Raw genomic sequence first — 23,487 nt, 5'->3', positions numbered from 1 at the left:
GCTACGAATGCCAATGTTATTCACTTCTTGGGATGGCAGTTCGCTGCACCCATGGATCCAAGAGGCATGCCAGAGTTCCAAGTGTTCGTCGAGCTCTCCAGGGGTTAATGCGTCACGTCTTAATTATTATTTTTTCAGTTGACGCGGTTTTCTTCAGTGCAGATACAACTTACGAGACATTTTTACCATTTCGGAATAATGCACTCCCTAAAGCGTAATCAAGTGACTGTGTATTCTATAAAGCGTTCGTGTAAAGCATGTAAAGGTCACTGTGAGACAGGTGGCGCAAGAACCGGTTTTCTGATTACAGACTATCTGTTGTATACTGGCGTTCTTCCTGTGATCAAAGTTGTTACCGGCGTTGCAGTTGTAACTGTTGGCAACTGGCAGTCCGAAGGCCTGATGCAGTCCGAAGGTCCGAAGGGACTCAGCCTGATTCCTCCATCTCCTTTAAAAGGAGACGGCTCCGTCTCGCATTGACAAAAGCTGCAAACCGGAAAGCCCGTGTTTTGTTTGTGTTTGAAGGCGGGAATTTCAAGGAAGCCGCCACACATTATGTACCGATGCATATGATGCAGAAGTTTTACGAAATGCTATGTGGCTTAGATTTTCTGCACGGAAACCGCATCTTTCAACACAACCTGAACAGTCGTATAATCTTCTTCACGACAGGCAACTTTACGGGAACCGTGAAGTTCGGAGACTTCCATATTATACGAAAGCAGGAGAAAATTATAAATTCAGGCATACCACCGATACCCGCTGCGGCAAGGACGGCCGCTTTATCGCTCCAGAACTGGCTACCAAGTGCGACGACTACGATATCGGGTGCTGAAGCGATATGTGGAGCGTTGGGTGTGCGGCGCTCTCCCAGCTGAAGGGGAAACCGCCATTGAGCAATGTGCTTCGGAAACAACAGTCAGCCCTTAAAATTGGTGTACTTTACCGCTTCAATAGGGATAAAACTCACACCGGAAACCTTCTTAATATTCCGAATTCGTTACCTAAAGGCTCCCTTCATTTCAATCCGAAAAAGCGGCTGCTGGCGTCCGAACTGCTGGCAAGCAATGGGCTGCTCTCGAGGTTTGACAATGATCCAGATAATCCTTCGCGCTACCAGAACCAAGAAATAAAAGCTCTATCGCAAGATACGCTCGATTACTGGACAGGAAAGTTACTGCATAGAATGAATAGCGTACGATAACCACAAGCTGCTTAATTTTCCCTAATTTTTTGTTTTAACTTTTGTGCCGTCCTCCCAAAAACGTTCTAAATAATCTTTGTCGTCTTCCAAAAAACCAAAATATAACCTTAATGTCGTTTAAATTCTTGTGGAAATTCTAGCGGAGTGCGCGACGAAAGTGATTGGGCGTTTGCGGGTAGAGCAAGTCGACGGAGCGGCGGCATAGAAGGTGCAGGTGATGACCTCACCGGTTCGAGTTTCCGGTATCCCCACATCCGCCCGACTGCCCCCGTTTAATTCATATCTAGCAACAGAGCAGTTGCGAAAGCAATAAACACGGTTATATGCCACCATGCAGGGTGGGTGGGTGGTTAAAGAAACAGAAGAGAAAATGAACACTCTGGTAGAAAACGCATAAGTCAGCACGATTGCTCGGGACAGAATGCGAAATGTGGAGCAGGCCGTCCGCAAAGTCGGCGGCAACTGGATCACGCGCTTCCGGCGCCGACAAAGAAAGTGGACTGAGCCACAAGTAACAAAGCATACAGGGAATTTGCCACGAATTTAACTACACTTAGCTAGCTAACTGTTCTTTATAGTAGTATCTTAGTATATTTCTCGTTGCTGGCATGCTTCGCCTTAAGGAACACTTAAGGCAACAGCGCAAATTAAGCAGCTATGGAGGAAAGACGAAAAAAAGCTGCTAGAGATACATCACCGCAGCGTTTATCGCTAAAAGCAGGGAAAAAGAAACCTACGCACAGCAAACTGCTTTCCTGTTTTGTGCATTCTGAGCGGTGACCTCTGGATGGATAACCAACGGCTGCAATCTTCCGATCAGGTTTCTGACCGTAATTGAAGTTCCTGCGTAAGGTCACAAGGAGTACGAATCCACAAATCTTCATTCATTCTTGTTAGTTGTCTGAAGATTGTCCTTAGCGAAACAACGTACAACTGTAGTCTCGTTTTTGTGCCTTTAATATGTTGAAGGCTCTGACCTTCATATGTGCAAGCTCCCAATAACTCTGGGCAAAGCCTGTTAACATAGTCTCCGATGGCGGCACTATCCGTGTTATTCTCGGTCATTTAGGTAACAGGTCACAAGAAAGCTGGTATCGCTTAATTTTATCTCAATTACTCTGATATAAAAAAAGTTGCGAACCAATAAAATGTTTTAACTTAGTTTGTGCATATTTCTATGCTAAAATAATTTTGAATGATAGAAGTAGTGTTTGGCGAATTGACAATACAATATTCACGGTCGTCGAAATTAGCGACGCACGCGCGTGCCTGTAGAAAGATCTGTTTACTCAAAAAACCGGAAAAAACGTTCTTTTTTTACCGTAGCCAAGAATAAGATTAACGAGTTTCGGTTATGTCTAGATTAGAAAACGATCACGATGCTGTAAATCTTACTTCAGTGTTGTGCGAAAACGGGTATTTGACCTGAATTACGATGTATATCAGATTACGAGCTATTGTTCTCATTTCCTAGAGATCTAAAAATTGGAAAGCTGGCAACAGTCATACGTGTCACCCGATTGTGCTCCACGACAACTGACAGCAGACTGACGGCCTTGTGCTATAGTGCTACTACGATAAAGGCAACATATAGGCACAAGGTGTAAAAGTACTGTTCATCGGAAGATAATCGGCTATTCTGCTCGGAGGTTATTCTATTGTAAATATCTGTACATGTACAGAGTACAGATAGTATTCGGTCTATACGAGTATCTCAGTGTTTTTTAATGTTTTGCTACTTATGGTTAGTAGCTGTACACAGAAAAACATTACTTAGCAAGCCGATTTTACGTTTCACTATTCAAGTAAAAGTAAGTAAACTGCAAAACAGAAAAGTAAATACTTAATAGTAAGTCAAAGTAAGCGTAACATCAAGTTGTGCATACTGTACAGAGTAAATTATGCCACATGCTTGTCCAATCGCAGGGAATCATACAGTATTTTGTATGTGATAACATAACTATGTGATAGAATTTTCTTAGGTTCTGACAGGATTGCATAATTTCGAGGTATCACGATATCAGTGACTCAGTATCAGACAAATGTATGTTCATCATTGATGACTACAGAAAAACTCATCAATGAGCGCTGCACCTACAGATGTGTGTGGCGGCGCCGTAGGTTCGGCACAAAGTACGGCGCCGCCACAAAGGCACAACTCAAACTATGATAATCCGCTGTTGTTGCACAACTATGCGACTGGAGCTGTGTGTTAAAGAATACCGCGAGCATTTCTGAACCAAGTAACAATGTCCATTCACGTTGTGAAAGATTGCTGTTTATTATTAGTTTATTACACGCGGCTATCTACGCAAGTGCAGCGCGATATTCCCTACCACAACGTACATAAGGTATGTACACCGTTGACGGTTGGCATTGGCACGGAGACACCTGATTAATTCAATAACGACATCATCGGAAATCTATATTTATGCATGTGACAAACCCTATTTCGTTACGCTTTCATTGTTAACAATTAAACTGCGGTTTTCCCATACAGATACAACCCGCAACTGTTTGATCGTCTTTTGCATGATTCAGTGTCCACCTATTCGTTGTAAAAAGCAAATCATTAGAAGCTTCAAAATATGCGATAATGCGATGGAAAATCAGGGTGCCAAAGTAAATTCGGAGCGCCCGGGCCCTATAAGAATAATTAATACGCAGCTGCATCCACTCTTTCGCGATACAGTGCAGTGTCGTCTACAGATAGGAGAGATTCAGTTGGTTGACAACCCGGATATTGTAACTGGACAAAAAGTGGAAATCTGGCAATTCCGACTGTGGAACGAAAACGTCGAACGGGAAATGTATAGCAAATGTTACGGCAGGTTGTTGAAGTTGCTGAAAACAACCTACTCAGAATGTCGGGAAACTGGACGTCTGCGAGCCGATAGTGCGAATGTGGTTCACTTCTTTGAATGGGGATTTACTTCTCCCTTGAAGGCAGGAATGCCGCCAGAGTTCCAAGTGATTGCCGAATGGTGCACAGGTTAGTATCTCGTATTATGATTGTTTTATTGTAAGAAGCCGTTTTTTTTCAGTACAAATTCAATTTAAGACAATATACGAGTACATATTTGCTTCTCAATAAACTGCGCTGCTAATGCAGAAACAAGTGGCTTTGCGATCCTTTAAAGTTTACGAATGTGAAAGTCTGACCGTCAGTGCAAAAAATTTGGCGCAAAACCGGTTTCATGAGTGAAAAATATGGCGTTTTTCTTGCGACCAAATTAGGCGTCAGCGTTACCATTGAAATTTCGGAAAGCCGATAGTCTGACGGTTCGAAGCAAAGGAGATTGTTGTACGCGTAGGAATACGTATTAACAAAAAAATTAAGTATTAAACAAAATAATATTGTGCAATAATTTAACAACACAAGTTCATGTTGACAGTAGCTAGCTAGCACGATAACTAAGTAGGAACTAGGAAGTACGACGAGATCTCCAGAAATACACGGGAACAAAACCGTTGTTAAGTAAGAAGTGAAAAGAATCGAGCGCCATCGCTTGGCTCTTTCGTCGGATGGCAATCAACTCGAGGCGATCCGAGACGAGGCTCGGCTCGATGTGTTTGCCATCTTACACCGACAAAAACATGAAACCGGCATGCCAATGGCTTGTTTGTGGTTGCAGGGGGGAATTTCACGGATGCCGCCAAGCATTATGTACCGATCCATGTGATACGGCAGTGGTTGTACGAAATGCTGTGTGGCTTGGATTTTTTACACAAAAACCGCATCGTTCATCACAACCTGCACAGCCGCATAATCTATTTCACGCAAGCGAACTTCAAAGGTACCGTGAAGATTGGCGGCTTTAACCATCGGCGACAGCTGGAAGTGGGTCCGAATGATCTGGCGATAAGGGGCGACATCAATTCCTTCTCCGCCGATGACGGGCGTTTCGTTGCTCCAGAACTGGTAAAGGTGTGCGACGATTACGATATCGGGCGTCGCAGTGATATCTGGAGCGTCGGTTGCGTTGCACTGCATCTGCTAACCGGACAACCGCCACTGTACGTTGGAGCCAGAAATCGACCTATCAGACTGGAGATGGCGGTTCTGTATTGCTTGAACGGGGCAGACAGAAGCCCAGATGAAAGACGGCCCTTCATTCTGGAATCCCTGCCAAAACGTACCAAGGACTTCGTCCTCCGGTGTTTGGAATTTGATCCGAAAGAGCGACCACTGGTGTCCGAACTGCTTGAAAAGAACGGACCGCTTTTCTTTTTCCATGCCACGCCGGATAATCCTGGGCGCTATCAAAACCAGGAAATGAAAGTTTTACCGCGGGATACGCTAAATTACTGGGCAAAGGACATTAAAGTGCCGTTCGGTGGTAAGTCACATATCTACAAATGAGAGCAGCCTCTGTGCGCGTTATTGGAGCAGTAGCCGATCAGAATTACCGAAAACCGAAAATCAGTACCCGCATCCTAAATTAATTCCATAATATAACTGTTTAGATTTGGGAGATGATATGCGCACAGACGATTTGTATCTGGATGTACAAGAAATCCGGGAATGCATACACGACGTTCTCCACAAATCCTTTAATACAGGAAGTATATATCTGGAGAACATTGGTTACTACAAGAATGGTGAATCCACAATAATTTATTCTCTTAAAAACACCACAAGCAACTTACTCTCTCTATGGAACAAATGGCTGGAGGAGCGATCGCCCAATGTGGCGTATATCCCGCCGGAATGCTTGGCCGCTCTCCCGCATTCAACGGGTGATACCAGCAAAGTGGATAGTTGGGCTGTCGGGTGCCTGCTGATACACTTACTAAAGCGCGGACAGCCGCTGACTCTCAAGCGATTTTTGCGAAATAGCTCGGAAAAAGTAAATTTCGAGCTGCGCGAAGAGCCTCTACTGGAAAGCCTTCAAAGGTTTTACACGACCGATGGAGAACAAGGACTGGTCATTGGGCCGGCAGTTCCGCCCATTCCGAATACGCCCGCTGCGTGCAAGGATTTCCTGGCGCATTCGCTCAAAATTGACGCAGCAACTCGCTCATCTCTTGCAGAACTGCGCGCCCATCCATTCGTAGATTTAAGCAAATCATTGGATAAATTATGTGCGTTAGAGAATCAGAGCGCGGAGACGTTCTCAGTCGGCGAAGGCACTATAAGAATAATTGACACGAAGAAGCATCCGTTTTTCTACGATACAGCACTGTGTCGTCTTCAGATAGGGGACGTCCAGTTGACAGCTAATCCCGGCATGGCCACTGGGCAGATGGCAGAAATTTGGCGGTTCCAACTCGCGAATAACAATAAAAATCGGGAAATTTACGCAAAGACTGTCGAGAAATTGTTGAATTTGCTGGAGGCTACTGATAAGGCAAATAAGAGATTAGGTTCCTTGCAGAACACAAATGCCCATGTTACTCGCTTCTTTGGATGGCAGTTCGCTGCACCCATGGATCCACGATGGCTGCCGGAGTTCCGAGTGTTTGCTGAACTGTGCAGAGGTTAGCGGTTTTAGTCAAAATCATAAGTATTATTATTTAATTACAAATTAGCACGGTTTTTCTTTACTACAATTACAAATTAAGACGTTAATATTGTTGCGATTTCGCAATAGTGTACCGCTTACAGCGTAAGCAAGTGGCTTTGTGTAAGTATAATTGGCGTCCGTGTAAAGTAAAGTATGTGAAAGTATGTGCAAAAACAGATAGCGCACAACCGGTTTTCTCTAAAATCAATAAAGACTGAAAAATTGGCTTTTTCTTTCGCCAAATTCGGGCGTCAGGTTGCCAGGTTGCCGTCATTTGGTCACTGCATTAACGGCCCGAAGCAAAGGAGACAGTTTAGTTTTGCATTGCGAAATCAGGGTCTGATTTGTGTTTACAGGCGGGAATTTCCAGGATGCCGCCGCGTATTCTCTACCGCTCAATATGATACAGAAGTTGTTGTACGAAATGCTGTGTGGCCTGGATTTTTTACACAGACACCGTACCGCCCACAGCAATCTGAACAGTCGCATGATATTCTTTACGGGAGCAAACTTCACCGGAACCGTGAAGATTGGAGGCTTCCATATTGTACGATTGCGGGGAGAGGATCGCACAATCAGGCCTAACGTCCGTGCTTCCTCCGGCGAGGACGGTCGCTTCGTCGCTCCGGAACTCTCCTACACGTGCAACAATTACGATATCGGGCGTCAAAGCAATATGTGGAGCGTTGGCTGTGTGGCGCTGCACCTGCTAACCGGAGCACCGCCACTGTACACCGGACATAAAAATCAGCCCTTATTGCTAGAAGAAGCTATTCTCTATCATTTGAACACCTTTGGAAAACTTCCTAATATCCCGAATTCGTTACCAAAATGCGCCAAAAACTTTGTTCTCCGGTGCCTAAAATTTAATCGAGAAAAGCGGCTGCTGGCGTCCGAACTGCTGGCAAGCAATGGGCCGCTTTCGAGGTTTAACAACGACCCAGATAATCCGCGGCGCTACCAGAATCAAGAAATGAAAGCATTATCGCAAGATACGCTCGATTACTGGACAAAAAAGGTACTACTTAAGATGACTAGTGGGCGATAACGGCAAGTTGGTTAATTTTCCCAATTTTTTTATCAACTTTTATGCCGTCTTCCAAAAATGTTTCCATCATTTTTACCGTCTTGCAAAATCCGAGACATATTTTTTTGATGTCGTCACTTGTATCTCAATATTATTTCTCGTTGCAGACACACCCCGGCTTAAGTAGCACAGGAAGCAGTAGCGCAAAATTAGAGCATCTTTGGGAGGAGGACGAAAACAGAAGTGCTAAGGATACACCACCGCGGCATTTATCGCTAGAGAAAAAGAAACATAAACACAGCAAACTGCTTTCCTGTTTCATGCGTTCCTAGCGGTGATCCCTTGATGAAAAGCGTTCGTTGCTCATGAATTTGGCTGAGAATTAATTTTTGCCTTCTGGTTTGCCTTTAAAGGAGTTTTCTACCAATATTATCGTGAACTGCTATCATAATATTGTGATAACGAACGGCAGTAATCTTCCGATCAAGTTTTGGATCATAACTGAAGACCCTGCGTAAGGTCACAAGGAATACGTATCCACAAAGCTGCTAGTTCATTACTCATAGTTGTCGTTATCGAAACATTGTGCAACTGTAGTTTTTTTTTGCCTTTGATATGCGCACGATGTGTTGCATGCAACATACTTCGATATTCATGCACTCTGGTGCTCTACTCCGTTTGCAGTATTTATCGAATACCTAGCCACTTACAAGCCGTCCCCTTCACAACCATGCATTTTAAACCCATATGCCTTAAGGTTATGGCTAGATCAGAAGAAAAGATCACTATGCTGTAAAACCTTATGTTAAAATGCTACGTTACGTTAAAGACAACTTTGGAAGCTGCCCGGCTTTTTCTGCTCGGAGGTTATTCTAAATGCACACACACATGTACAGATACCGTTCGGTCAGTTTAGTGGCTCAATGTTCGGTCCATACGAGCATCTCAGGTTTTTTTATTGTTGTGTTACTTAGTAGCTGCAAATAGTAAACCTTACTTAGCAAGCCGTTTTTGCGTTAATACTAAGCAAGTAAAAAATAAACAAATCGCAAAACAGGAAAGTAAATGGTGAGTACGTAATAGTAAGCGTAGCCGCGTCGTGAAAAGTAGTGCAACCTGTGCCGATAGTTTATCACATTTTGTGATGTGATAACCTATGCAATAGGAATCTTTTAGATTTTGATAGGATTGCATAATTTTCGAGGTATTACGATTCAGTAAATCTGGCACTAAATCAGTATCAGATGATTGTGTAGTTATCGGTGAGCGCTCTACCTAAGTGCGACGGCGCCACGCAGGTTCGCCACAGAGGCATACTTACTTAAACAAACTGTGATAATATGCACTGTTTTATGCACAGCTTGGCGCTTGGAGTTGTGTAACAACAATGCGGCTTTTCTGAACCACTTACTCTATCCGTACTCTAAGCAACAATGTCCAATCACGCTGTGGAAAATTGCTGTTTGAGTACGTAGTTTATCATACACCGATCCTCGAAGGTGCAGCGCGGTATTCTGAACGTAAGATACAATGACACGGAGATAACTGGTCGCTTACTTAGTAATTCCATATCGATATCTTTGTGGTTGCAGGTGGCAATTTCAAGGATGCCGCCGAGCATTATCTACCGGTTCCTGTGATACGGAAGTGGTTGTACGAAATGCTGCGCGGTTTGGAGTTTCTTCACAAAAACGGCATCGTGCACCTCAACCTGCACAGCCGCATAATCTACTTCACGGAAGCGAACTTCAAGGGAACCGTGAAGATTGGAGGCTTTATCTACAGGCGACAGATGGAAGTTCCAGGCGGTCGGGCGGTCAGGAATGGCCCCAGTTCTTTCTCCGCCGAGGATGGTCGCTTCATAGCTCCAGAACTGATTAATGCGTGCGACGATTACGATATCAGTTGTCGAAGCGATATCTGGAGCGCTGGTTGCGTTGCACTGCATTTGCTAACCGGGCAACCGCCACAGTACCTTTTTGCCAATAATCAACCAATCAGGCTGGAGTTGGGTGTTCTGTATTACTTGCACAGCAGCGCCAGGAACCCCGATGAAAGACGCCCATTTATCCCAGAATCCCTGCCAAAGAAAACGAAGGACTTCGTCCTCCGGTGTTTGAAATTGATCCGAAAGAGAGACCACTCGTGTCCGATCTTCTTGAAAGGAACGGACCGCTTTTCTTTTTCCATACCACGCCGGATAGTCCTCAGCGCTATCAAAACCAGGAAATGAAAGTTTTACCGCGAGATACACTCAAAATAATGAGAATTCTGATTTCATAATCTGATCCTACTATCCTGATTCTGATTCCATGCCCTTGCACATTGCATGGAATAGAAGCACCGCGGTGCTCGTACAACATGCGCGAATCAGCGTGACATCAATTAGTCCACCTTATACATATAAGCGAATCCTGTACCAGTTTCTCGTTAGCGCAGTCACCTGTACCGGGATCAGGAAAAGTGGCGTCCAGAGACTTGGATTAGGTATCTGCGCAAAGCAGTAGAATTACCTGACAATCGTACCCATGTGCGATCCATGACGGCAGAAAATCCGGATTGGATTTAGTATAATAGACCGCTCAGCTACACCGGTAAAAATAGCCCAGAGATACACACATGGCACATCTATACAGACCTTTTCAGTTTGTAGTACGTACCAAATGTACCCATGCCAACGTTGTGTCCATAAAATTGATAAAATGTCAATGTTGCCGACCGGAAATAATATTTTTAAGAACGTCACCGGCAAGACTGGGAGATGAAGGGCCCTGCGATAGATGGTTATATTCCATTCAGTCGGAAAATGGAGCATTTGATTAGTGCTGTTTAACTCAACATTTAAACAGAGAGAGCAGCCTGTAATTAATCGCAATACTGTCCCGGAAAAGCCGAAATATCTGATATACGAAATGCTGACAAGTGAATCCATTGTATGGTTGGTATCCATATTTGACGGAATAGCGATTAATAAAGACTCATCGCCGTTAAACACTCGTCGTTCCACAACGGTACTGAAGCGCTAACCGCAAAGATTATGGTTAACGCATCAGTTTTGTTTTTCATACCAGCATTATTAATGATATATTATATGCCAGCATCATGGACACCCACGATGGCCTTCTACAATCCGTCACTCTTATTGAAGATCGGATGCATCAGAATTTTCTTATTTTGCTTCCTCCTAAGACTGAAGTGGAAGAACTGGAAGCATTATCAAACCAAAGGTGACGCTCGATCAAGCACCGTTTCCTTTGTAGTTGAAATAGATGGCGGCATATGCTATGCCATGGTCTTCTTCCATGGCTCGGGAAATGACTTTTGAAAAGAGTACTGTATGTACAAGTGTATACTTATACCCTTATACCATTGGTAATATATTAAAATCTATTTGAAAGCCGACGATCGAAAGTGATATTATGCGTTCACTTTGAAATCTGTGCAGATCTCTGGATTTCCTTTATGCGGCGTACTGGAGATACAGTTATTGGGTTTTACGCGCATGTACATTTATTTGCCTTCTGCTGACACTGTCGGTTAATAACAATTACCCGTAACTCTCTTGACGGATTTGTACGAACTACAGCAGATTAAAGTAATTAAAATAGATTAAAGAAAATTAAAGTTGTAAATTATTGCACCCGTAATCACTCGATCTCAAAAGTGATTCCAGACTTTTCTTTGTTAATCGTAAGTTCTAGCAGAAATACTGAAATATGGATAATCGCAAACTGCCCATTATGCGACAAGCATTAAGCTTTCGCAATTGGTGTACAGAGTACTAACGATTTCGGGTAAAATAAGTTATTAAAAATATTAATTATTTTATAATACTAAAGTAAACTGTAAGCACGTACCGTAGTTAGTAAAAGTACGCATTTATTGTTAAAATTAATGATAACTTCCGCTTTGTGACACTGGGGGCTGTTACATAATAAAGATGGAGTCAGGCAATTTGGATGGTTCAAGTTGGCCCGACACACGACGGCAAAATAATAATATGACTGCTTTAAGCACACCATAAGTCAACCATACCTGCTAAGTGACTCAACTGTATCGACTTTGAAGCTTGAACACATTGGCCACCACGTCCCGACCTCACTGGTCAGTGGTCACCATACGTTTACCTATATGTGTACGCAGAGTAAACTGTACCACATGTTTCTCCACATCGTATTAATTTTATAATGTGAAATAACATACGCGTAATTACTATATAACAGACATCATTCATTGGGTTATTTATGACAGTATTGCCTTAATTTCCGAGGTATCATGATGAGTGATGACGTCAGTATTACAGAAATGTGTAGTCATCGATGAGCGCTGTAACTGTTTGTGCGACAGCGCCGTATGTAAGTTGACTAAGTTCGCCACAAACAAACTGCAACAATCTGCTGTTCTATCTTCACCATCACAACCATGCGCCTAGAGGTGTGTTACAAGAGTACGGCATTTCTGAACCACTACTATAAGCAACACATGTCCAATCGCGCTGTGGAAAATTGCTGTTTGACAAGTTTATCATACACCGTAACACTGCTGCCTTTGAAGGTGCAGTGCGCTGTTCTGTACGCAGTACGCTGTAAACAACAACGTAAGAAACACCGTGATGGTTTGCAATGAATTGGAGGGAGCTGCCTAATTTACGCAGTACGTTATCAGCGGGGATTATATTTAGGCAGTATTAAATCCTTTTTCATTACGCTTTCATTACTCTTAGTTTGTGGTTGTGGTGGGTGATACAACCCAATCCAGTGCATGTGCCAGCGTTTATTACGCAACGCACGATAGGTGTAAGTCAATTATTATTCCTCTTTTGCCTTATACTTCAACTGCTCGCTTATAAACAAATCATTGGAAGCGTTACATGCGATGGAAAACCAAGGCGCCAAAGTATATTCGGAGCGCACGGACTCCATAAGAATAATCAACACACAACCGCATCCACTCTTCGGCGATACACCACAGTGTCACTTCCAGATAGGAGAGATCCAGTTAGTTAGAAATCCGGACAAGGTCACTGGACAAAAAGTAGAAATCTGGCGATTCCAGCTGTGGAATGAAAATGAAAAAGCCGAACGAGAATTGTATACCAAAGCTTTCAGCAAGTTGTTGAACCTGCTGAAAACAACCTATCCAGAATATCGAAAAATTGGACGACTGCGAGCTGACAGTGCGAACGTGGTTCGCTTCCTTGGATGGCAGTTTACGCCATCCATCAATTTAATTTCGAGACCGGAGTTTCAGGTGATTGCCGAATGGTGCACAGGTTAGTATTTCGGGTTTTTGCTGCTATAATGCTATTAGTTTGTAGTGGATACTCTTTTCCTTCGGTACAAATACAATTTAAGACAAATTATTCCCTTTTCGCTAAATCTGCTGCTGGATGCATAATTAAGTGGCTTTGTGTCCATATAAAGCGTAATGTGAAAGCCAGGGGGTCGACAAATCAGGCATCTCGGTGCAAAAAATGTGGCGCGAAGCCCATTTTCCGAGCGTAGTTTGTAAATTAAAAAAACTGGTGTTTTCCTTCCGACCACAGTAGGTGTCTATAATACGTATTAATGGTAATCTGGTAATCATTTTGCTGAAGTTTATAACCGCAACATAACAGTCATGGGTAATGTCACTACGGCCACGGCCGTGTCACCATGTCATAGGTAGGAAAAAGCAATACTACAAGTTCATGCTGACGGTAGCCATCTGGCACGATTACTGAGTACGACCACATCAATGTACAGAAGTACACCGCAACACAACCGTCGCTTAGCTTAAGAAGACATTATACCATTGTTGGATTACCAAAATGTCGATTTTCGAAAATTTGTAGCTCTAATCAACTTGGTCTGGTCTGGTCTAACTAGGCAACAGGAGAATTTACAAGAACACCACTGAGCCATTTCCGTATTATATCAACAAAATCTTGATTCCGGAACACAAATCTATTCCTTGTGGTTGCAGGCGGGAATTTCAAGGATGCCGCCAAGCATTTTTTACCGATCCATATGATTCGGAAGTGGTTGTACGAAATGCTATGTGGCTTGGATTTTTTACACAGAAATCGCATCATTCACCACAACCTGCACAGCCGCATAATCTACTTCACGGAAGCGAACTTTAAGGGAACCGTGAAGATTGGCGGCTTTAACCATAGACGACGGCTGGAAGTTCCAGATGGTCTTGCGGCCAGGCATGACCCCAGTTGTGTCTCCACCGAGGACGGTCGCTTCGTTGCTCCTGAATTGGTTGATGCGTCCGACGATTACGATATCGGGCGACGAAGCGATATCTGGAGCGCTGGTTGCGTCGCACTGCATCTGTTAACCGGGCAACCGCCACTGTACGTTGGAGCCAGAAATCGACCCATAAAGCTGGAAATGGCTGTTGTGTATTACTTGAACAGCAGCGAAAGAAACCTTGATGAAAGACGGCCCTTCATCCCGGAATCCCTGCCAAAAAGCACCACGAACTTCGTCCTCCGATGTTTAAAATTTGATCCGAAAGAGAGACCTCTGGCATCCGAACTGCTTGGTAGGAACGGAGAGCTTTTCTTTTTTCATGCCAAGCCGGATAATCCTCGGCGCTATCAAAGCCAGGGAATGCGACGCTTACCGCAAGATACGTTAGATTACTGGGCAAAAAACATTAAAGTGTCGATTCCTCGTCAAGGCGCTTCCTCCGGAAGCTTCTTAAAATGTTGTGTGAGGTAACCCTAATTTCGAGTTGGCATAATTATGTTATTTTTAAGAACCGAAGTTATGTGCATGACAAGAAAACTCGGCGTGAAAGTTTTCGAAGTTTTCATTTTATACGATAACAGCAGTTTTAAAGACTGTGCTTTGGCGCCTACCGCCGTGTTTGACGTTCTACATGTATACGTACTCGGCATAAAAAGTTCTTTCAGTGTGCATGTCTATCCCTTAAAAAGCTGTTATTTATACTAGAATACTGCTCCATTCGTTACATGTTGTACTTAATGTGGATTTGTATTAAACAGCCATAATCCTTATTCTGGTTTGATATTCTGATAATTCGATTCCATTATTTCCACACCATTGCTTGCTTCAAATACAGGTACCGGCACGGTGGCACCTCATGCGCGACATCGAGTAACGCACCTTGTAAAAGTGGGTTCGTAATTGCATTGCCAACCACAGGGTAGGAAACTACTGCTAATGATGCTGTTCACAACAACATAAAGATAAGAATCGGGGTGAAGGTGGAAAGAAAACGGTGTCAAAACAGAAAGCGTTGAGTACGGTGGCTCTTTGCTATCGCAGTTGCCATCACATGTGTTTACGGGCTTGACCCAGGAACGGCACCAATCGAGCCGGAAACGGCAATCTTAAAGATAATAAAAAAGGCGCAGCACCGGTACTGATTTGTACGTGTAACATCTATAAAGAAAGGCAATAATAATTACTCGCGCTAGTCGTAGGCTATCTTGATAGATTAGTAAGTACTGCACAACATGCATCCATATTACATTAAAGACGAAAAATTTAAAGTACAGTACCCGAAACCATTGGAAATTTAATTTTTGCACTATCACGCATTCAGACTCTAGCTGAATAAATGGAAATTAGAAATATTGTGCATTAAACTTTCGGATTTGTTTTATTATAAGCGAGATGTCGGTTAAAATAATATTATTAATATTTAATATTATACAATATTAATTTTTAAGTTTAATTAGTGCGCAACTGCGCACGTAGTAAGTAAAGTAGCCAAGGAATACAGGTTTCGAACAAAAAATCCGCACAACAGCAAATCTACCAATCCTGAAAACATGATAAACGAGACTAGCGAAAGTCTAAAAGACAAAACCCCGCACATGTCACACAAGCTAGGTCACTGTTTAGCGGTCGAAACGAAAAAGCGTTGAATTAACCCGGTCGACACCATGCATGCCAATTGGCACAGTGGCGACCTTCACTTTCTGTAGCCGAAGAACATGCAATACTAGACGTCTGCACGATTTTATTGTAAACCAGAGATGTTGAGAAACATTTTAAAAAGTTAGACACCAAACAATCCAGTACTGGTAGAGACCATTGGGCACCTGAAGTTCACCAAAACCGAGCTGAAAGGGTTCGCTGAGGTCTCAGCTCCCGGCCTAGAGACACTTGCATCAGAAAATTATGCAAAAAAACACACGGCAAGTTTGCGTAGGACCTCGTCAGGAAATGAGCAAGTCATACATACATGGGTGGACACCGTCCGTCTACGGTCCTTAAAAAAATCTGTGCCAGATTTGACACGCATGGGTTTGATGCTATTGTATGCCGAAATTTTAAAATTCTGCATAAAATTTCTGCAGTAAGGTAAAGATTGGCACCAACAATCAAAAAATCACACTAAATCAGCTCGTTTTAACGATGATGACTTAGTGGTCATCGAAGTGACCACTGGTCACCCAAGGTAAAAAAATCGGAAAAATTACTTACTATTAAGTAGTATTGGTGTATCAATACTGATAATGATACTGTATTCGACAGAAACATTGCTTATAAAAGCTGTTTTCTAGATTTTTCAGCGCACAGCGTACTTGTGTGTGCTTTGATATACAAAAATGTGCAGTAAAGATATAAAATCAAAATTTTCTTAGATGGTTTCTAATGTCGTATCGGATATGACGCGAGCATGACCGGCAGGCAGGCCCTTTAAACCGCTTATATGATGTCTGTTGCTCGCAGATATTGAATTATGACGCGTTTTATCTGTACTGCATAGTGAGCATACTTTGCAGAGTTTGAACAGGAAGTGTACATTGTACAAAACAGGTAAACGCTAGCAGAAAACTCAAAAGCGTTCAACACCGCATATACGAAGACTACCGGTCAGTTCACGATTATTGTCAATTTCTGCAACCGGTTTTGCTGTCACAGTACAGATATTAGTGGATTGTGTGCAGATTGTTGTTCCGGGTTAATAATAATAATAAAACCTAATTGTAAATCTAGTCTGCCAAAACTGCTACTTGCAGTGGACACGTCCCTATACAGTACTGAGTGCTGCCCAGTTTGTAGCCTGGTTGCCAGTCGCAGGGTACGTTAATCAGTTCTTGCACGTTCGCGATAGCTTCCGACCGAGTTTATGGCAGTCGTAGTCGAAAATAGCGCATTGTACTGCAAGCATTTCTGTAACATTCAGACCGGCTGAAGCACCACAAAGTTTGTTGTAGTACGTGCTCCCTTCGACTTAACTTGTTCTACCGCTTGCATAATGTGCCTGATGCTGTTTTCCTAGATCCCTGGGTGTCAAATTGGTTTTTGGCAGTATGCTCGGCATTTTATGTCGTGTTCACGGTATCCCAGCTCAGATAGGTGGTTGGGTCATTTTTTATTTGTGCTGACCACTGGTCATCTTGCTGACCATTCGTATCATTCAGTTGCATAACGCTTTTTGAGGTCTTTTATTTAAGTTACACCAAGTTTTGATGCGATTTTTCTGTAAATTGCTATTAACATTAAACTGTACTGTGCCTTTTGGCTCAGTTCCCATGCGTGCCATTTTGGCATCGTGGTGCTCTGCTTGACCTATGGTCACAAAAATGCCACAAAAAATTATTTTTCTTAATTGAATTATTTGATCGTGGAATACCAATTTTCCAATCAGTATTCCCACTCCTTCTTGTACCCGGCGTTGGAGGGTTAATAACCCCAGATCACATCGTGCGCAACAAGCAGAAAATTCATCTCCTGACTTCCATGTCCCATTCGCCAGTCCACAGAGCTCGGAAGATTCACCGTTCAGGAGGTTCATGAAGATAATCATTAAAAATGCGAGTTATAAAGTAAAGTATAATTTCGCAGGTATTCCGGCACGAGCACCGGAATACCTGCGCCAGCGTATCAGCATATAGAAATCCAGCGCTGGAACGCGGCCTCCGTTCAGGGAACAGCTCCACCGGGAGCAAATTTAGATCAGTTGTTCTCTGTTCTTAGACCTCCCGAGGCTGTTTTCTGCTGATCGAGTGTACTGCGTTGTGATGTTAAGTAATTGCTTTCTATAAGCTAAATACGATTAAACTACGAGTATGTTAAAAAAAAAGTAAAGTAGTACTGTAGCACTACAACGTACTTAACAATACCTTCCGCTCTTGACTGCGTGTGCTACTGCCCACTGGGAGGCAGTTACGGGGTAAAGGTAAAATCAAGGTAAAGTTGGACCGACCACACACGATCGCAAAAATTAAAAATACGGACCACGGTGCATAAAAATTTCAGCAGTTTGTTTGCTGTTTGCTTTATGTGAACCGTACGCTGAAATTCTTCTGTCCGTCAAATATTTAAAAATTTATCCGTTTCATCTGAGTATTTCCTGATATATTAGCAGCACTTTCTCCCGTTTTAATGATTCCACCACTTGAGAAATGTTGAATCTTGCCGCAGCGAAGGATGAGCAACGTGGAGACGCTGAATATGGCCTTGCCTCTTAAGTACGGTTTAATTCCCCATTTCCCCGTTCTCAACAAACAGCTCTGCACAGAGCGCGAACAGAACTCTACTTCACGCGCCGTTCACTAATTTTATTTCTCTGCTGGTCTGACTAGCGTGTTTCCCTTCCTGTGTTTGCAGGGATTGCGAATTCAAATGGCGCTATCGTAAAGTGTACCCTGGCACCTTCCAGACCCCCGCCGCCCCTCTACCCCTCAGCCAACCCCGCCGTCCACGCCGACCCACCCCCTCACCGTCCCCAGCGCCCATTCCCCAGTCAACCAGCACGGATTTCTCCACGGCTGCTGTTGCTAGGCCCATGGATCCGTTCCGTCAGTTCAACGACAGTGTGCAGGATGTCTGGTCCACGGAGGACCCCGAGGATGTGGATGTGCAGCCGGAAGTGGAGCGGCATGCGGGATTAGTCCCGGCGGAGGGGAATTTCAACGGGCTGCGGACTCCGGGGCGCATGAGCGCCACGAATCGTTATTCATCGGAGCATCTGCGCGCCAAGGGACTGCAGCGACTGGCCATGCAGGCGCAGGGTGGGGTGGCGTCCGCGGGCAAGGGAACGCGGCCAGGTACGTGGGGGATTTTTCAGCGGGTACTTCGCTATTTTTTCGCGTTGTCGTACTGCGCTGGAATTCAAATAGGGACCTTAAACATATTTTTTTCCATAAAAAATTGATAAAAATAATAATTGTCTTCCTTAAGTTATATTGTTTCTGTTTTTTTTTTTTAATTTTTATTGTGATGTTTTTGACTTTTCCCCAGTGCGAATTAAGTAAGTAAGTTCCTCTGAGAAACCTGGATGCGTATTTTTCTACTTATTTTGAAACGATTGCTTGGGCTTGTGTGGTATTTAATTTAGTTATTCAGTTTATTTATTATTGTTAGTAATTTCTAAATGATCTTGTTTAATTGAATTTTTTCCTGTGCCAAGGAAAAATCCACCCAGATTGCGCAATTTTTAAAAAATTATTTTGAAATCAAGCTGATCTGCGGTTGTTTGGATTACTAAACGCTGAAGCTGCATTTTTGCGTGTGATTGTTGCGGTTGTTTCCAAGTGGCAACGTGGCTGCTTGATATTTAAAAATCCAAAAACATCCCTGAAAAGTGGGACAGAAAGTTGGTTATGTTATACAAATATACAGTCGTGTGGTTGTCTTTCCGGCAGCATTATGGGAATAGGTTTTACTTATAGCTTTGCAATTGACTTTCTGTCGCTTTATTATGGGAAATCAGTAAAGTTTGTTATATTTGTTTTGTCGGTTGATTTTGTTTTTGTAATTATGAAACAAGTTAAAATAACATAACTGTATCAGTATGTATTTGCTGTACCTCACTCTTTTGAAAAATTTGTTACACAAAATATCGCCATTTTATGAATTCAGCGAAACAGACAGAACGGTGGATTAAAGTAGTGTAGTGGCTGGGTATCTGGACCGCCGTTGATGCACTACTGCATACGAGATGTCACCGGATGATTGTATGGAAAATGTAGCGGTTTAAAAATTTTCAACTATTTTTTCTGTAATTTGCTTACGGTGTGGGACAGGTCTGGCCGTCCGCTCCGTCTCCATGGGCTTCCCCCTGACGCCGACGGCCACCAGCGACGCTCCCCTGGAATACTCCCACACCTCCCCGCTGGAAGTTCTCCCGCGGCAAACCCAGAAAGCCGATAAATTCCTCAAGCTCCTGGCGCAGAAATCCTTCGATCTGGAGGATCTGCGCAAAATCAGCTGGTCGGGGATCCCGGTGGAGTTGCGCGGGCGGATTTGGAGGATCTTGTGCGGGATAGCGCCGCCCGTGGGTGACGCGGTCAAAGTGGCGGAGTCGTTGAAGCGGAAGCGCGATGAGTACGGGAGTTTGGTGCAGGAATATTACCCGAAACGGGAGGATGAACAGTATAAGGATACGTTCCGGCAGATTCATATTGATGTACCGCGGATGTGTCCGCTGGTGCCGCTGTTCCAGCAGACCCATGTCCAGGTAAACAGGCGCAGAGAATTAATCTCCTTTACGCAGTGAAAATAATAAATAAAAATTAAATAGTAATAAAAATAATCAATAAAAGATGATAAAAACAATAAATTAACAATAAAAACATTAAATAAATCATAACAGAAGTAATAAATAGGTCATATTAATAAAAATAATACAAAACGATTGGTTTAAAAAAATTTGTGAATAATAATCGCATTCATGGTGCTGCCATGGAAATTATCGCGTTGCTGTTTTTTTGTTGGTTCAGAAACTGACTGCAAAACCTTCGATCTTATTAAGTAATGTTTTGAAATTGGATCTTGCTTCGCTTTCGCTTCTGTTTTTATTCGTGACTGCTGGGGGAATTATTATTGTTTAGCTAATTTTGGAAATTGCTGTAATCAAGTTATGATTGTCTTGTGCTATTCGAACATTTTTTTTAAAAGTATAAAGCATTTAAATGTTTGGATACATCAGTAACCACTTGAGAGCACTAGCGAACCGTAATAACTACATAGTTATCGTAGTGTAAGGGTTCTTTCCGAAGTGGCAAATGCTTGAAAATTAGTCTCATTGCTGCAAACATGACGCGCGTTTAAAATACAACATTTTTAAAATTGTAATTTTTTGGCGTGAAATGTGCATGTGTTTGTACGTCACTCAAAGTTCTCGGATTAACATTTTCATCAGTCAAATATTGTCAAGTATGTGTCCTTTAGTTATTCGCCCTTTGGTTTTCTTCATAATTCTTTTCAAAGTGTGTATGATGTTGAATGTTCTGTTATATCTTCAGGTTCTCTCCTAAATGAAAAATTAACGCGAAATAAACCTAAATAAATTCCTGATAAATTATTCTTTACTTAACTATTTTTTATGTAAATTTTAGTAAAATTTTTTATGGAGGTATATTGTATCTGACCGCAGGAGCTCTTCGAGCGTGTCCTGTTCATCTGGGCCATCCGCAACCCGGCCAGCGGCTACGTGCAGGGCATCAACGACCTGGTGACGCCCTACTTCATGGTGTACCTGCGCGACTATATTCCCGTCCTCACCGGCAACCTGGAGGACTTCCCGGTGGCTACATTGCCCTCCGCGGCGCTGGCGGAGATCGAGGCCGACAGTTTCTGGTGCTTGTCGAAACTGCTGTCGTCCATCCAGAACAACTACACCTTCGCCCAGCCGGGCATCCAGCAGCGCGTATTACAGCTGAAGGATCTGATCCAGCGGGTGGACGGCGAGCTGCACCGGCATCTGGAGCGCTGCACCGTGGAGTATCTGCAGTTCTCCTTCCGGTGAGCGCCGAATCTCAAATTGATTGTAATAAGAAGTTTTTTTTAATTTTTTGTGCTTTAGTATTTGCTGAAATTTGTCTGGTTATTTTATATTAGTTTATTTTTTTAAAAAAAACCTGGATAAAATAAAACAGGAATTCGCGTTTCAGTGAAATTTGAATTTCACACTAATTCATGGAGTTGAGATGGTGCAGTAATCAGATGGCAACAGTACGGTTTACCCTGAAAGCAGAAAACAATTCATAAACAACGTAGAAGATTCTGTAGTGCAATGGCCGGATAATCGTAGATACGTCGAACTTTATTAAATATTTATTGGAACCATTAGAAAATTTTATCTGTAGTTAACTCTGTGCCATTAATCTTTTTTTAATCTTGATGCGTTTGTTTAAATTTTTATAATTTTGTTTTAATTTTGATTAATATGTGCCGGGCCTCTACACTGATTTTGACGATTGATTTGACTTGCGGTATAAGAAACTAGGAAAGCGATATCTGTCCTGTAGTATTTTGAATGCGCAATGAATGTAGTGCCGTGGCAGTTCAATCGCTAATACCGTAGAAGGCATCTTCGGAAAAAAAGGACAATTGTTAAATTCAAAATCCTGCAGGAAAAACTAAATTTGATTTTTGAGCGGACTGGTGCATTACTCATGACGTTCAATAGTAAAAAAATGATTAAATTTAACAAATTCAATTCAAGTTTTAAAAAATCTGGTTTAATTTCATAAAATTTAATTTCGAAAAATTTAGTTTAAGGTTGAATTTTTGAAAAAGTTAATTTATTTTTTAAGCGGAGGGATTCATTACTCGTGATGTTTAATATTAAAAAAATAACTTAATTAAAAAAATAAATTTAATTATAAAAAAATCTGATTTAAATTCCGAAAATTTAGCTTCGAAAAACTTAATTTAAGTTGTGGATTTTGAAAAAGTTAAATTTAATTTATGAGCCAAAATATAACGTCTGTGACGTGACTCGTGACGTCTGTGATTTATAGTGCGTTTTTGTCCTTGGCAGGTGGATGAATAATTTATTAATCCGCGAGCTGCCGTTGAACTGTGTGATCCGTTTATGGGATTCCTACCACAGCGAAGTGGACGGCTTCGCCGGTTTCCACGTGTACGTGTGCGCCAGCTTCCTGCTGTGGTGGTCGGAGGATCTACGCCAGCAGGCCGACTTCCAGCACGCCCTGCTCCTGCTGCAGAATCTCCCGACGCAGAACTGGGGCGAAGATGAAGTGGCGCGGCTGCTGGCGCGCGCCTTCATGCTCAAGTACGCCTTCGCCGATGCGCCGCGCCACCTCAAATCAAATTAGGCAATACTGCGGCCGAAGAACGGTGTGTTTCATGTTTCTACTTGGTGCTTGTTGTTTTTACTAAAATGGATTTTGTAGATTAATTTCGCGTTGGGTTTTCTTCTATTTGATTAGACGTTGGGATCTGAGTTGGGCGTGGTGCTTCATTTATATATGTGTAAAAAATTGATTGCGAAAGCATTAAAAATCCCGGTCATTGTGCACTTTCATACTAGTATTTGAATTTACTACTGGTTGGCTAAAAGTGAGCTTTATTGAATAGTTTCATAAAATTTTTATGTGGATTATTCATTCTCGAAATCAGCCTTGGCCTACCGTAATCAGTAATGGCGCTTAACGGATATAAACATTTTCAAAATAATAATACAGTATTGGTAATTTTTAATTGAAATTTTGTTGTTGATTGCTTCATTATTTAGCGATTTTTCAATTTAAAATTGCAATTCAGAGATGAACACCAGTTCGTCGAAATATTCCCTAATAATTCATAAATCTAGACGATTAAATAAGTGATTTTACGACAATAGTGATTTAGTGACATTAGTGATTAGCACTTAGCAGCAGTATAGAAAGGCGACGTTTGTGTTCAACTGTAAACTGGTTTCGAACGTAGTTAAGTGCCATAAATCGTGGAAAAGCGTTTGTTTTGCCTGTGTGCTAAACGCTAATCACCTAATGCATGAATAGTTGACGCGGTACTCTTATAAAA

The 23,487-nt window shown here is 42.5% G+C and overlaps 3 protein-coding genes across 3 annotated transcripts; all 3 read left to right on the top strand.

Annotated features, from left to right (window-relative positions):
* The first annotated feature begins 3,699 nt into the window (after positions 1-3,699).
* On the top strand, positions 3,700-8,153 carry LOC129597458 (uncharacterized). Its single transcript, XM_055495013.1, has 5 exons — positions 3,700-4,196; positions 4,840-5,544; positions 5,672-6,685; positions 7,068-7,729; positions 7,906-8,153. The coding sequence occupies exons 1-5, from the start codon at positions 3,737-3,739 to the stop codon at positions 8,068-8,070; spliced, it is 3,006 nt and encodes a 1,001-aa protein (XP_055350988.1). The 5' UTR covers positions 3,700-3,736; the 3' UTR covers positions 8,071-8,153.
* Positions 8,154-12,291: 4,138 nt separating this feature from the next.
* Positions 12,292-14,730, top strand: LOC129597479 (mitogen-activated protein kinase kinase kinase A-like). The gene is made up of 2 exons (XM_055495046.1): positions 12,292-13,010; positions 13,703-14,730. The coding sequence occupies exons 1-2, from the start codon at positions 12,614-12,616 to the stop codon at positions 14,449-14,451; spliced, it is 1,146 nt and encodes a 381-aa protein (XP_055351021.1). The 5' UTR covers positions 12,292-12,613; the 3' UTR covers positions 14,452-14,730.
* Positions 14,731-17,951: 3,221 nt separating this feature from the next.
* Positions 17,952-22,968, top strand: LOC129597478 (TBC1 domain family member 22B-like). Its single transcript, XM_055495045.1, has 5 exons — positions 17,952-18,182; positions 18,322-18,761; positions 19,740-20,173; positions 21,092-21,459; positions 22,481-22,968. The coding sequence occupies exons 1-5, from the start codon at positions 18,142-18,144 to the stop codon at positions 22,776-22,778; spliced, it is 1,581 nt and encodes a 526-aa protein (XP_055351020.1). The 5' UTR covers positions 17,952-18,141; the 3' UTR covers positions 22,779-22,968.
* Positions 22,969-23,487: the final 519 nt, after the last annotated feature.

Source organism: Paramacrobiotus metropolitanus, unplaced genomic scaffold (assembly GCF_019649055.1).
Source record: "Paramacrobiotus metropolitanus isolate TYO unplaced genomic scaffold, Prichtersi_v1.0 Parri_scaffold0000105, whole genome shotgun sequence".
Classification (NCBI taxonomy): domain Eukaryota; kingdom Metazoa; phylum Tardigrada; class Eutardigrada; order Parachela; family Macrobiotidae; genus Paramacrobiotus; species Paramacrobiotus metropolitanus.
This window is presented reverse-complemented; position numbering and strand designations above follow the sequence as displayed.

Excerpts from the sequence above, each read along its gene's own strand:
- LOC129597458 (XM_055495013.1), top strand. The coding sequence starts at position 3,737 with ATGATTCAGTGTCCACCTATTCGTTGTAAAAAGCAAATCATTAGAAGC. Across the intron at positions 5,545-5,671 it reads CATTAAAGTGCCGTTCGGTG|ATTTGGGAGATGATATGCGC; the intron begins GTAAGTCACATA and ends ATAACTGTTTAG. Across the intron at positions 7,730-7,905 it reads TCGATTACTGGACAAAAAAG|ACACACCCCGGCTTAAGTAG; the intron begins GTACTACTTAAG and ends TTCTCGTTGCAG.
- LOC129597478 (XM_055495045.1), top strand. The coding sequence starts at position 18,142 with ATGAGCAACGTGGAGACGCTGAATATGGCCTTGCCTCTTAA. Across the intron at positions 18,762-19,739 it reads GGGCAAGGGAACGCGGCCAG|GTCTGGCCGTCCGCTCCGTC; the intron begins GTACGTGGGGGA and ends GGTGTGGGACAG. Across the intron at positions 20,174-21,091 it reads TCCAGCAGACCCATGTCCAG|GAGCTCTTCGAGCGTGTCCT; the intron begins GTAAACAGGCGC and ends ATCTGACCGCAG.
- LOC129597479 (XM_055495046.1), top strand. The coding sequence starts at position 12,614 with ATGGAAAACCAAGGCGCCAAAGTATATTCGGAGCGCACGGACTCCATA. Across the intron at positions 13,011-13,702 it reads GATTGCCGAATGGTGCACAG|GCGGGAATTTCAAGGATGCC; the intron begins GTTAGTATTTCG and ends TTGTGGTTGCAG.